Genomic DNA, 14,906 nt, shown 5'->3' on the forward strand with positions numbered 1-14,906 from the left:
GTCTACAAACACAACCAAAGACTAGATGAAGTCATCGAAAATAAGTGGTCGTCATCAAATGGCCTTCATAGAATTCTTAACAGACATTGTATGACTAGCCAAGCAAAACATGAGAGAAAATAACAAATACAGGGAGTCCTCGGGTTACGACGGTCCCAACTTACGCTGTTTTGAGGTTACGAACATGCCCCATGAAAATATAAAAAATAATATTAACCCTTTTACCCCCAGGCTATTTGGAAATTTCCAACCCTTAACCCCCAGGGGTTATTTTTTTTCAAGCACATTTTGCAGTATATATTTTTTAAATTGCTCTAACAGCCTTAATTTTCGTCATAGAGAGGTCAGGTTGGTCTCATTCTTTTGGAAAATGCCTGAAGTTTCTCACAAAATTATAAAAAAATATGCAAAAAAAAATTTAAATAGCAGTTTTTTGCAAGGACGTACCAGTACGTCCATTGGGGTGAAGGGATGAGTTTTGTGAAACGTACCAGTACGTCCTTTGGGGGTAAAAGGGTTAAGCGTCGTAAGCGACGTAAACAATTGTGAACTAGTTTCTAGCACGCAGTGGATGAATACACTTTGTTGTGGTTGTGGGCGAGGAAGACGGTGTCAGTCGCGTCACTCAGTTTCAGTGATACGCCATTTTGGTTGTGTACGCCAGTTTTCTCTTTCACGTGTTTGATCGTTTCTTTTAACATTTGCCCTTTGTTATGGCTCCAAAGCGTAAGGCAGATTCTTCTAATGGTAGTGCATCAAAGAAAAGAAAGACCATCATCATGGAAGTGAAATTAGACATTATTAAGCAATCTAAAAATGGTGAAATGCCAAAGAACATTGCCCGGTCGCTTGGCCTTAGTCGTTCGACCGTGGCTACCATTCTTAAGGATAAAAAGTGCATCGTTGAACATGTGAAAGGATCTGTTCCTATGAAAGCAACAGTAATAACCAAACAGCATAGTGGTTTAATTATTGAAATGGAAAGATTATTAGTGCTTTGGTTGGAAGATCAAAATCAACGGCGTATTCCGGTGAGCTTTATGGTGATTCAGGAGAAGGCGAAAAGACTGTTTAAAGCGTTGAAAAAAGAAAGGGGGGAAGAAAGTGAAAGTGAAGAGTTTTCAGCTAGTAGGAGTTGGTTTATGAGATTTAAGGCTCGGGCCAATTACCATAACCTTAAAGTGCAAGGTGAAGCTGCTAGTGGGGATGAGAAAGCAGCAAGTGAATTTCCTAAAGCATTGGCTGAGATAAGTAGGGAGGGGGGTTATTCTGCTTATCAAGTGTTCAACGTGGATGAGACAGGTTTATTTTGGAAGCGTATGCCTAACCAAAAGTACATCGCAAAGGAGGAGAAGTCAGTACCCGGTCATAAAGCCAGCAAGGAGAGGCTAACTTTACTTCTTGCGGGAAATGTTGCTGGCAACTTCAAACTGAAGCTATTGCAAGTGTATCAGGCTGAAAATCCAAGGGCACTCAAGGTCATTTGGAAGAGTCAACTCCCCGTCATTTGGAAGGCAAATAAGAAGGCATGGGTGACACTTGCAGTGTTTGAGGACAGGCTTATCAACAATTTTGTGCCTAGTGTGGAGTGGTATTGCATCAAAAAGGGTATCCCCTTTCAGGTGTTGCTAGTGCTGGACAATGCCCCTGGACACCCTGCCCAGCTGGGAGACTTTCACCCTAATGTCAAGGTGGTATACCTTCCACCTAATACTATGGCCCTTTTACAGCCTATGAACCAAGGAGAGATTGCATCGTTCAAGGCCTACTACCTACGAAGGACAATTGCTATGGCATTATAGGCAACTGAAACAAAGAAGGACTTGACTCTGAAGGACTTTTGGAAGTCCTAAAACATCCTTGATACTGTGAAGAACATTGCTGATTCCTCGGAGGAGGTGAAGATTACAAACATGAATGGTGTTTGGAGGAAACCATGTCCTCAATTTGTGAATGATTTCCATGGGTTTGAGAACACAGTTGACCATGTTATTAAGAACATTGTTGCCCTGAGTAAGGAAATCGATCTGAATATGGGGGTTGATGATGTTAAAGAGCTGCTGGAATCTCATGAAGTTATCTGCTGGGGACTTGATACAACTGGAGAAGCAGATCATAGAAGAAGAAGAAATCCCCACCCCAGAGGCTAAGGCTTTCACAAAGCAGGGCTTATCAAAAGGTTTTTCTGAGATACAGTAAGAGTTGGCAACTTTTGAGGCTCAAGATCCTAACATGGAAAGGTTCACTAGGGTTTCCAGAGGCATCATGGATTTACTGCAGTGTAACAAGGAGATCTTGGATGAGAAGAGGATCCCTGTCTGTCCAGTCAAACCTGGAGTGGTATTTTAAGAACGTAGAGAGACCTGCACCCTCTACATCAGCTGCCTCTACTACTCCAGATTTGCCAGCAACAGAGCCTCTACCATCTACCTTAGCTGCCTCTACTACTCCAGATTTGCCAGCAACAGAGCCTCTACCCTCTACCTCAGCTGCCTCTTTGCTACAGAGCCTCTACCGTCTACCTTGGCTGCTCCTATTGCTACAGAGCCTCTAATGTCTACCTCAGCTGCCTCTATTACTCCAGCTTCTCCACCACCTTCTCTAGGTTCTGCCTCACCTGCAGACTCCCCTGCCCCAGCTTCTCCACCATCTTCTGTCTCACTTCCAGAGAATCCTGACTCACCTTCCCCAGTTTCTCCAGCATTTTCTGCAACTTCCTCTCCAAAATAAACCTGTCTCTCCGTCCCTTGCAACATCCTTTCCAGTGTGCAAGCCAACCATAGGAATAAGGTAAGGAATTTTTCTTTTTTTTATTAATATTTACTTTAATTCATGTGGTAAGGAATTGTTTTCTCTTTTTCTAATACTTTTTTATGTCATTTGTTACATTTTATTATAGTACAATACTTTACAGTACAGTACAGTACAGTACATATAGAGTAATTTATTTATGATGTTCCGACTTGCACTGAAATTCGGGTTACACCGCGTCTTAAGATCGGATTAACGTCGTAAGTTGAGGACCCCTGTAGGCTAAAATTGTCAAAATAAGACTCCAAAACATGTAACTCATAAAAATTACTCGTAATAACTCCCGAGAAATTAAGCCTACCATATATGAAAAAAAAACTCGGACATTCTATTTCTGAATAAAACTAAACACTGTGCTCAAAATCATCAGACTGACTTGAACCTCTCCATTACTCTAATTTGGCCCATTTACAATAATGCTGACCTCTTTACACCTCCAAACTCTGTCTTCAACAAAACATGATTTAAGAGTAATGAATGGATAATTATCATTATTAACTATGCTACACACAGCCTCCTTAACACACAGAGAGTAAAGATCAACCAAATCTGAGTAAAACTAGTTTACTTTACCACTGAAGCAAGTTTTCGGATAAAGAATAGCCACGGACATACTATACCTGAATGTCGTAGAATGACCCGAGCATAGAAGAATTAGTCACAGAGTTGTGAGCACACAAAATTCTGGAAAAAAATATCACTAAATACACAACATCAAAAGGTAAGGGTTACAGTGGCAACAACCTGAAGGCTCTTTATCTTGTTTCCTGTAATAGCCATTGCCCACTGCCATAACCTTCTGCCTATTCCCCGCAAATGGGGAAGGTTTGGTGGCTGACTTGAAGGACGGAGGATATATTAGTGGTCTTAGTTTTATTACAGGTTGTCAAGATGGCATCTCCACTTAAGGGGACCGTCCGCCATTTTTTTAATGATCCAAAATATACCATTTCTATATATGTTTTAAGCATATATAATACCTTCATCATATAAAAATTTCAAGTCATTTGATCAAAAACTCTTTGATTTATTAGCAAAATACATGATTTTAAAAAAAATTTAGGTACATTGTCCCCACTAATATGACACCAATTGTATTGAATCATATATCATAAAAACTACTTTATAAACCGAACAATTCTGCGAGATGGAATTTTCTTTTCCCTTTTTCTTTAATGAATTTCTACTCTATTTTCCTCGTCTAGATGCAAAATAATCGTGAAAAAGAGAATTAAAAGAAAATTAAAATTCCATCTCACAAAATTGTGGGATTTTTATTCCTCTTTGCAATGATATCTTTCTCTCTAAAATCGAACAATAAATGAGAAAAATGTACCTAAGTTTGAATATGTATGTTTTTGAGTTATGAGCTCCCAAAGATTTGCAACAAATTTTTGCTTCTTTTCTTAAAGACATCGAGATAACATAACTAAGATAACTTTTATTGTTTATTCCTACATAAACGCACCCTAAACGAGGTATTTAAACACTAAGTTTACTTTAACACTTGGCGTAAGGATGTCGTGTTGCCAGCAATCTCTCATTGTTGCCAGTGTTCAAGTTAGTATGTTTAAGCTTTGTACTCTTATTAATGTTTCCCTCTCTTCTTGGTTTCTTTTTCTTGTTCTCTGCTTACCTTTTGTTCTTTCTATAATCTTAGGTAACATTGGCCTTGCTATAAAGTTCCCAAGGACGTTGTGAAAACACAATGTACATACGAACTGCAAGTAAACAAACACACGCATTATAACTTCTATACATCTTGGAAACTATAACTGCTGTTCTCGTAGAACGTAGATTACCAATACCTTCAATTTCTGCCAGAAGTACGAGATTTCAGATCATATGAGAGAGAGAGAGAGAGAGAGAGAGAGAGAGAGAATCATGATTCATTTTATGCAGAGAATTTAAATTTGGAGTGATAGTATTTGGGTATATAGACGGCAGTTCAAATTTTGAGAGAGAGAGAGAGAGAGAGAGAGAGAGAGAGAGAGAGAGAGAGAGAAATATCATGATTCATTTTATGCAGAGAGAATTTAAATTTGGAGTGATAGTATTTGGGTATATAGACGGCAGTTCAAATTGTGTGAGAGAGAGAGAGAGAGAGAGAGAGGTGCAAAAATAAACACAAAGACGATTCTATCAAACTCAAGTCATGCAGACGACGCTGTAAGGTGACGTCATCATTTAAAGACCGCTACATCTTCATTATTTGAAAAAGTGATTGACTATTTGTTCTTTTTATGACCTTAGGTAACATTGGCCTTGCTATAAAGTTCCTGAGGACATTGTGAAAACACAATGTACAAACGAACTGCAAGTAGACTGACATATGCATTATAACTTCTATACGTCTTTGGAATCTCTGGCTGCTGTTTCCCCAGGACGTAGATCGTTCACCTACCCTCTATCAATGCCTTCCAGTTTTGCCATACGTACGAGATTACGATACATAAGTAAAAAAATTGCTATATATATGCAAAAATAAACACACAAAGACGATTCTGTCAAACTCAGCCATGCAGACGACACAGTAAGGATGACGTCATCATTTAAAGACCGCTATATCTTCAATTTTTTGTAAACATAATTGGCTGAAACTTCTTGAGAGCATGTACGATATGTTTATGCATACATAGAAGTAATAAAACCATTTTCGATTTCTGAAATTTGGTATGTCAAAACACCATGGCGGACGGTCCCCTTAACACCTTTTTCTATTCAGATGTAAGATTTATGAAAATAATAAAAATGACCCCACTCTACATAGTCTCCACTAAATAACAAAATAGTTTACCTGTCACTTTCTTCTCTAAAACTTCTTCCAACTCCTTTTCCTTCTTCACAGCTTCTTCAGATACCTTTGGGGCACCCGGTAGTGTTATGAGCACTAGGCTTATGTTATCTCGGCTACCCTGAAAGCAGAGAATGAATGAGTCAATTAATTTCATTATATAACTATTGTTAAAGCAAAACTCATAAGGGGATACCATTTAGTTTAACTTGAATGAAACACTTCAAATGGTACTTATGTTATATTATATGTAGTAAACCTTTGGTCTCATGCAGTTTTCCTCCCCTTAATTCTTTTAGTATCTTCCCACCCCATTGTTCAACTTCAACTCGGCTGTTTTCATTTCTCAATCAGTAGCACAATCTACTGGGTAACCCTATGAGCTACACAAAATGGGATTCGGTAGTCTCATACTACCTGAACATTAGTATTAATATTGATGATTTTAACCATAACTACACTGAACCTGCTACCAAATATAGATAAGGAACCTGTATTTTCCTTGGGTATGTAACACCAACTAATCTCACCTAGGCTACAAAAACATTCAACCCCTCTCAAACAAACATGACAAATTCGGAAATAATTTATATTTTTCCCAAACTAATACAAACCTGGATTATTTTTCGGCAAAGCTGGGAGGTAGCCATTAAACTTGAAGTGCGAGGTGGCAACCCTGCCTACCTGCTTGAGCAGGTAGGCTGGGGGTCTCACTCTTAGGAGGGTGAAAGTCCGATGTCTGGCAAGGACATTGACCTCATTTTACCGAGTATTGTACAGTGATACCTCTTAATTCGTTCCAGAAACTGCTTCATATGTTAAAACGATCGTATGTTGGAGCAAATATTCCCATAAGAATACAGTACATGGTAATTTATTTAATTCGTTCCTCCGCCTAAAAACCCATAATAAATCCTTAATAAATGGCTACAGTGAACCCTCGCTACTTCGCGGTTCGACAATCGCGGATTCACCACTTCGCGGGGTTTTCCCATAACCCATATATATATACATATCGCGGATTTTCCGGAAAATTCGAAAATACCGCGAAATCTGAAGACAACCAAATACGATATTTTGTTACCTGTAATTCCATTAATACTGTAATTAGTAATATCTGCTCTTACTGATTGTTCATTGCATTACATATGATATATAATTCAGCACAGAAAGAAATAAAACACGAAAAGAGAATGTGATCATACGATAATTCAGTACGTAGTAAAATTAAATCGAACATGAAACGCAAATCAGATGCAGTCATACCATATTAGAATGGTGTGTACTGTAATGGATGTGCTTCTTTTCCATGAATCTTTTGTATGTATACGTACGTAGTACAGTACTGCATCCAATAATATTCTTTGTTGCAAAAATCACATTTCGAATACTGTAAGCGTACGAGAGAGAGAGAGAGAGAGAGAGAGAGAGAGAGAGAGAGAGAGAGAGAGAGAGAGAGAGAGAGAGAGAGAGAGGCGTAAAATAGCGTACGTAAATTTTTATTATTATTGTTATTATTATTATTATTGTTGTTGTTGTTAATAAAATTATTATTGTTATTATTATTATCATTATTATTATTATTATTACTGTACAGTATTATTATCATTATTTATTATTATTACGGTATTGTACTTAATCTACGTACGTTCATTATGCGCGGGGCATCTTCTATGAGTAACCAACGCATCATAGTACTGTAAGACGGGTTGTGATTGGTTCAAGCGCTGATAGATGACGAATCAAAACTCAAGTTTTGTTATCTAGCCTGTGATTGGTGTTTTGCCCGCATCTTCTACCCGCAGCATCAAAGTTCTCGCGGGGCTGGATCGTTCACTTTCTCTTTCCGCGTATTGCTGAGTAGACGTTCTTAAGTTTGTGAAGTTTAGTCTGTGCTGTGTGCGACTGTTTTAAGTTGAACTTTTTGTTGAACTTTCTGTTAAATCCTACTGTACAATGCCTCCCAAGCGTTCTGCTTCTAGTAAGGCTGGTAGTGAGCCTAAACGCCACCGAAGGATGATGACGATAGCTGAGAAGATTACGCTTCTCGACATGTTAAAAGATGGTAGAAGTTACGCGGCCGCCGGCCGCCATTTTGGCATCAACGAATCCACCGTTCGCTATATCAAAAAGGACGAGGCGAACATTAGAAAGACTGCTGCAATCACCTTTAGCAGATCAGCAAAGCGAGTCGTTACAACGCGTAATAAAACGATCGTACGCATGGAAGGTGCTTTAGCTGTGTGGATTGCCGACTGCCGGAAGAAGAACATAGCGTTGGATACGAACACCATCCAAACAAAGGCTTTGAGCTTATATGAGAATTTTGCTGCAAAGGAACCTAAAGACGACGACGGCAACCATGCTGAAGATGATGATGATGCAGATGATCCTCAACCAGGGACATCCACTGATTCCCAGCCTCAGAAACGTTTTTCCGCAAGCAAAGGATGGTTCGCGAAGTTTCAGAAACGCTTCGCCCTGAAAAGCGTTTCCCTGCATGGGGAGTCTGCTTCCGCTGACACTGCCGCTGCTGAAACTTACGTGAACCAGACTTTCAAGAACATTATCGCTGAAGGTGGATACAAGCCGGAACAAGTGTTTAATATGGATGAAACCGGCTTGTTTTGGAAGAGAATGCCGTCGCGAACTTTCCTGTTCAAAGAGGAAGCCAAAGCCTCTGGCTTTAAGGCATTCAAGGATCGCGTTACCCTCGTGATGTGTGGCAATGCTGCTGGATTTTTGTTAAAGCCGGGGCTTATTTATAAGTCGAAAAATCCTCGCGCTTTGAAAAATAAAAATAAGAATCTCCTTCCCGTGTACTGGATGCATAATCAAAAAGCATGGATTACGAAGATGCTGACCTCCAACTGGTTCCACCAGTGTTTCATCCCGCAAGTCCATGAATATCTCTTAGAGAAGGGCTTGCCATTCAAGATCCTTCTCCTTATGGATAACGCTGGTGGACACGCAACTGACCTGTCGCGTGAGGGCGTTCAGGTTGAGTTCCTGCCACCCAACACCACGTCATTAATTCAACCGATGGACCAGGGGGTTATCAGGGCGTTCAAGGCCCTCTACACGAAGAATACCTTGGCGGACCTCGTTGCGTGTGTGGATGCTGCCCAAGATGACGAGGATGAAGATTTCAACTTGAAGGCGTACTGGCGGCAGTACACCATAGCCACGTGCCTGCAGAATATTCAAAAGGCACTTCAAGAGATGAAACCTGCAACCGTGAATGCGAGCTGGAAGAAGCTGTGGCCCGATATTGTTTACGACGACAAGGGATTTACTCCGTCGGAAATCCAACACTCTGCAATACGGAAATCTGTGCAGTTGGCTGCCATAATTGGAGGTGACGGGTTTGGCGACATGACGACTGAAGACGTCGACGAGTTGTTGGACTGCCATTCCCAGCCCCTAACTGACGCAGACCTCCAAGACCTGACGAAATCGGCAAGTGAGGAAGAGAGTGAGGGTACCCAGGAAGAGACCCAAGAAAATGTCGAAGAAACGGGCTTAACATTAGAACGGCTTGCCAAGTTCTGCAACCATATGAAGGAGGCGAAAGAAATGTTACAAGAGTGGGACGAGGATATGGTTCGCTCGATGCAATTCTGCAACAAGATCGATGAAGACATGACTCCCTACAAAATGCTCTTGGATCGAAAAAAGAAGCAGCGGCAACAACTTCCGATCACAATGTTCTTCCAGCCTCGCAAAAAAGAGCCAGTTCCTCCTGCTAGTACGCCTTCGGAAGAAATTGAAGAAGTTTCCCAGGAAGAAGTTGAAGAGGTGTCCCAGGAAAAGACACCTCCGTCTGAAGAGACGTAAAATACTTTCATTGACTGCACAGTAGAACACATCATCAGCTTCATCATCATCATTTCTACTGTGCAGCAAATTCATCGCCATCACCATTCAAGTTTTTCTTCAACTTCTTTCGTGGTGAGTACAGTAACAATCTTTATTTTTTACTTTAACCTGTTTTATAGTTTAGTAATGTACGTACTGTATGCATTAAGTTAAAGGGAAGGTTTTAAAAGTCTACATGTTGTAACCTATCATATTTTTTTTGTTTAAAATTTACATTTACGTACGTAAAACAATCTCTCTCTCTCTCTCTCTCTCTCTCTCTCTCTCTCAAATTGTTTTCCTGCTTTGCTACGTACAAGTACTGTATAATTTATATTTGTAAGGTAACATATTTTGTAAATCCTTTTACTGTAAATACTGTATGTACTGTATCATTATTTATCACTATCATGCGCGTTAAATGCCTTGTTTGTTCTGAGCGTGGTTGTTTACTGAGCGTACACGCCGTCGTTTCAGGCGGCGTCATAAAGAAAAAGATTTCATTTGGAAGTCCTAAGAAAAATACGTAAACTAAAACATTGGTAATAAAAAAATCAACATACAGTACTGTATAATCAATATAATCGATGCAAAAACTAACCTATACATATATGTGTACACTAAATGAGTTTGTTTCTTCATTATGATCAGAGATGAACGTAAACAAAACATTGGTTGCCATTTTTTATCGTGCTTTTTAGGTGTTTAGGAAACGCATGATATAAAATCGCCTTTAATATTTGTGCCTGTTTTAGTTTAGGGTGCTGTAGTACATGCATTAAGTGTTCTGTACATTAAAGGGTGGTTTGTTAACAGTACTACGTACAAGGGAAGGTTTTAAAAGTCCGAATATACATGTTAAATAAATAGGTAAATATGCTGTCACTACTTCGCGGATTTTCACCTATCGCGCCCGCGTCTGGAACCTATCTACCGCGATAAACGAGGGTTCACTGTACACATAATTACACATTACATTAATACAATACCTGTATTATAAATACATATTATAAACCAAAAAAAAAAGAATAATAATGAAATAGATAAAAAACGGGTTGTAATGTAACACTTTACCTTAGCGACAGGCCAGCGCAGGTGTAGGGACTTCTACGCAGGAGGAGACGGAAGATCAGCGAGGAGGTAGGGACGGTGACTTTGTACGATAACGTGTACGATAACTTACACTACTACGTGAACTTTAACTCAACTTAGCTTATTTTTTTTTTTTCATTTTTATAATTTTATATTTTTCTTTTATTTTTTCTTTTCTTATTTAGAATTTTCATCAATTTCACTCGATTCGGTCTTCCTTTTCTTTGCTTCACTTTCTTTCTTTTCATCATGATCACTAGACTGTTTTAAAGATTTTTTAAAGAAACTATCGAGTGAAAGTTGCTTTGTACGGCTTTTGAGGATTTTTCTAAAATGCGTTAAGCAAACATCATCGAACTGCGCAACAACACGGCAAACCTGAAGTTTCTGTGGGTGATGCTTGTCGATGAAATCAACAACGTGTTGATGATATGCAAACATCTGTTTTATTTCTGCCATACCTAAGATTTGGCCTACCTCCTCGATCTCCTCCGACTCACTCAACTGCGCTTGGAACTCATCATGCTGCATGGCTTGCAGCTCCTTGAGTTCCTCGGTGGTGAGCTCTTCGTGATGCTCATCGACGAGTTCGGTGATGTCATCTTCATCCACCTCCAGACCCATGGACTTGCCAAGGGATACAATCTCTTTGACGTCTTCCTCGGCGGCAACCACAGGTTCATTCTCGGGGTCAAAACCTTCGAAATCTCTGGGAGCAACAGCATCAGGCCAAAGCTTCTTCCAAGTGGAATTCAGGGTCCGATGAGTTACTCCCTCCCAAGCCTGATCAATGATCTTTAAGCAGTGCACGATATTAAAGTGGCTCCTACAAAATTCACGCAAAGTTAAGTTGGTGCTTTGCGTGACATTAAAGCACTGCTTAAATAAGTGCTTGGTGTAGAGCTTTTTGAAATTAGAGATGACTTGCTGGTCCATGGGCTGGAGGATAGGGGTGGTATTCGGTGGAAGATACAACACCTTGATGAATTTGTATTCGTCGATGATATCATCTTCGAGTCTAGGGGGGGGGGGGGTGAGCGGGTGCATTGTCCAAACAAAGCAAGCACTTCAAAGGCATATTCCTCTCCTGAAGATACTTCTTGACAGCAGGGCCGAAAACTACGTTTACCCATTCCACAAAGATATGCCTAGTAACCCAAGCCTTAGAATTAGAACGCCATAGAACATGTAGCAGGTCTTTATTAATTCTATGTGCTTTAAATGCCCTAGGGTTTTCGGAATGGTAAACCAATAACGGCTTTATTTTGCAGTCCCCGCTGGCGTTGGCACAAAGCGCAAGAGTCAACTGATCCTTCAGTGGCTTATGTCCAGGCATTTTCTTCTCTTCGGCGGTAATGTACGTTCGACTAGGCATCTTTTTCCAAAACAGACCGGTTTCATCACAGTTGAACACCTGCTGCTCTACGTAACCTTCCTCCGCCACGGTGCTTTCGAACTTTTTAACAAAGTCTTTAGCAGCCTTGGTGTCCGAACTCGAAGCTTCTCCATGACAAACAACTATTCCTCCGTCGTAGGATCGGCTGAACTCTCCCCCGCGTCACCCCGAGAGCGAGCCGCTTTTAAGTCACTGTAGATAGCGCTGGCCTTCTCATAAATGATCGTTTCCGTGATCGTATCGCCAACAATCTCCTTGTCCTTTATCCAGATAAAAAAAAGGCGTTCCATCTCTTCCAGAGTAGGGCTACGACGTTTAGAAATAATCGTGATCCCCTTCGAAGGTTTCACTGCTTTAATGGCTGACTTCTGTTTTATGATCGTCGAGATCGTAGACATATTCCGGCCATATTGTTTAGCCAGATCGCTAACACGTACACCTCGCTCATGCTTTTCTATTATTTCCTGCTTTAATTCTAATAAAAGCATAGACTTCCTCTTTTTCTCACCACTACTACTACTTCCTGAACCGAAACTAAGCTTTTTAGGACCCATGATTACGGAACACAGTAAACAACACGTGAAAAAGCAAGATAAGAAACTGTTAAAACTGAGCGAATAGAGGACAACCACACGATGCGCACGAGACGAGAGGACTGATCAAGGCGACGCTCGATTGGCGTCCCTCCGATGTGCTGCCGTCTAGCGGCGTCAACAACAAACGACGCTGGACGCTTTCGAGAAAATTCCACGGTTAAGCGTATTGTTTACTTCGTATGTTGGAGCAACACTTAGTATGTTGAGACAGATATTTGGTCGAATTTTACTTCGTATGTTGGAAAATTCGTATGTTAGGACAATCGTATGTAGAGATTCCACTGTATATGGCTGTGGTCTAGGGATATCTTTGACACCTCGCTAAAATATAAAACGGATTTTGAGCGAAGCGAAAAATCTATTTTTGGGTGAGATAGCCATGTCGTCCTGATGGAAGGTTCCTTTAAGTAGCTTCCTAGGGTATATTTGACTACAGTGATATTCCCAGAGAATTTAACTTAAGGTCTCCAGAATTCTAACTCCTGGCATGAATACCCTTAAAGTTTCCTTTGAGGATATCGCATAATATCAGGGGACGTATTCTTGACACGCCACATAGCAATCTGCACCCCACATAGCGTTTACGCTTTGAGGGGGAAAAGTGGCAAAATAGAAGAGGAGCCGTTATAAAATTCTCCTTCCTCCTTACTGTTTGAGTACTCAGATTGCGCCATAATCGTCGGCCATATTTATTCCTTGTAACGTTAAGCCGGTACTATAGATACAGTAATATTGGGAGGGATCCTGCTAAGGCCTTTCATAGAAAGGAGGGCGGGTCCATCAGGACGACATGGCTATCTCACCCAAAAATAGATTTTTCGCGAGGGGCTCAGGCCATGTCGTCCTGATGGAAGTTTACCAGAGCATTAATGTATCCGTGGATTTCCCAGTTGTGCCTTAGACTTCAAGACATTTTCTTGGTCCTTTAGACCGAAGAGACCTATGACATTACCGTTATATGTCATTTCTTCTAATCATATACTATGTTAGTGCTTCCTGACCCCTACAGGGAAGAGTCGAACTAGACTCGGGAAAAAGTCTCGCAGTTGCATATTTCATATAACCCACCTAGCATTCGAAAGGGGACATGCATGTCTCACTGTATGTCATTAGCCAAAGTTTGTATCTAGTATTGGAACAAGTTCCTTCTAGCTACAAAGGTTTGTATACACGTAGGAACAAAGTTACTATGTTTACTCGATAAATTTATGTAGAATAAAAGGGTTGAAATGAATGCTCCCACATAACTTTATTAAAATGTTTAGGGTGAAATAAGATACACAAAACAATTAATTATCTAATGTCATGCAATAAATAAAATTCAGCATACATTTATAATAACGTAAAAAATGCAAGTGAAAATAATATTCAATAACATAGACAAGACAAAATAAATCAGAAATGCTTGTTTTACCTGAAAACAAAAACTTTACCTGAACATTTTCTAAATTTTAATGTCTTTCTGAGAAATCTGTCTATTTACACTTGTGTAAAAAACACATGGCACTAGGCGTTCAGTCTATGTTTCATCACCTCTGTGTACTGGAACAGTCCATAATGTCACTGTGATGACATTCCACTTACCATGTTGCACTATAAAGTGCCAACATGTACACCCTTTAGAATTATAGTTCCACATAATTCTGTTCCTCGCAGCACTAAGCGACAGGTTTTAGAACACTACCTGCCGCCACCACAAAACGTTTCAGTTCTTGCACTTGCTTCGCATAGTGTTTAAAAAACACTCTGGATGACTTCCATCCAGTAAACGAGCGAAGGCTCTCAAAATCCATAAGCTGGAAGAAATTTAGCGAAGAAGCAATCTTCCTAGGATCATGACCTGCGGGTGTACTGTCAGGATCCGCTCTGCGAATAAAGTAGGTGATCTTCGCCCTAAGCTGTTTCAGGGATAAGTTTGAGCCCTATGTTTCTCCTCTAAAAAGCTGTCCTCCCCTGAAGTCCGAAGTTCTGCGAAGATAGACCTTTACACTCTCCACTGGACACAGCGAGATATCTTCCTTCGGAGAGCAGATTCTCCAGGGACCCCACCTCTTAGTGGGTAGCTCATTCTTGACGAGAAACGTTGGGTCGGGAAAGAGATTTAACTCTCCCATTTCAGCAAACTGGATATGGCCTTCGCCCCTTGGCAAGGCCACTATCTCACTAACTCTAGCCCCTGAGGCTAGAGCAAACAAGAATTTAACTTTTTGAATAAAATCTTTCAAAGAGCAAGCCTCATTGTCCAAACTTGAAGCAAAATGTAGTACCTTATCCAAAGACCATGAGATGGGCCTTGGAGGTGCTGCAGGCTGAATCTAGCAAAGGCCTTAGGGATTTTGTTAAAAATTTCATTAGACAA

General features: G+C 40.3%; 2 protein-coding genes across 2 annotated transcripts in view; one reads left to right on the forward strand and one right to left on the reverse strand.

Moving 5' to 3' along the window:
• The first annotated feature begins 713 nt into the window (after positions 1–713).
• On the forward strand, positions 714–1,802 carry LOC137619433 (tigger transposable element-derived protein 1-like). The gene is made up of 2 exons (XM_068349497.1): positions 714–1,188; positions 1,303–1,802. Exons 1-2 carry the CDS (start codon positions 714–716, stop codon positions 1,800–1,802), a joined length of 975 nt encoding a protein of 324 aa, XP_068205598.1.
• A 3,771-nt stretch (positions 1,803–5,573) lies between these two features.
• Positions 5,574–14,906, reverse strand: part of alph (alphabet) — a 261,226-nt gene continuing 251,893 nt past the window's right edge. The window contains exon 7 of the mRNA XM_068349517.1: positions 5,574–5,726. Coding sequence (XP_068205618.1) covers positions 5,574–5,726 — 153 coding nt within the window. The remainder of the gene's footprint in view (positions 5,727–14,906) is intronic.

This window comes from Palaemon carinicauda, chromosome 2, assembly GCF_036898095.1.
Source record: "Palaemon carinicauda isolate YSFRI2023 chromosome 2, ASM3689809v2, whole genome shotgun sequence".
In the NCBI taxonomy this organism is placed as follows: Eukaryota; Metazoa; Arthropoda; class Malacostraca; order Decapoda; family Palaemonidae; genus Palaemon; species Palaemon carinicauda.

Coding starts and splice junctions, on each gene's coding strand:
- LOC137619433 (XM_068349497.1), top strand. CDS start 714: ATGGCTCCAAAGCGTAAGGCAGATTCTTCTAATGGTAGTGCATCAAAG. Junction 1,189..1,302: donor CCATAACCTTAAAGTGCAAG/GTGAAGCTGCTA, acceptor TGGATGAGACAG/GTTTATTTTGGAAGCGTATG.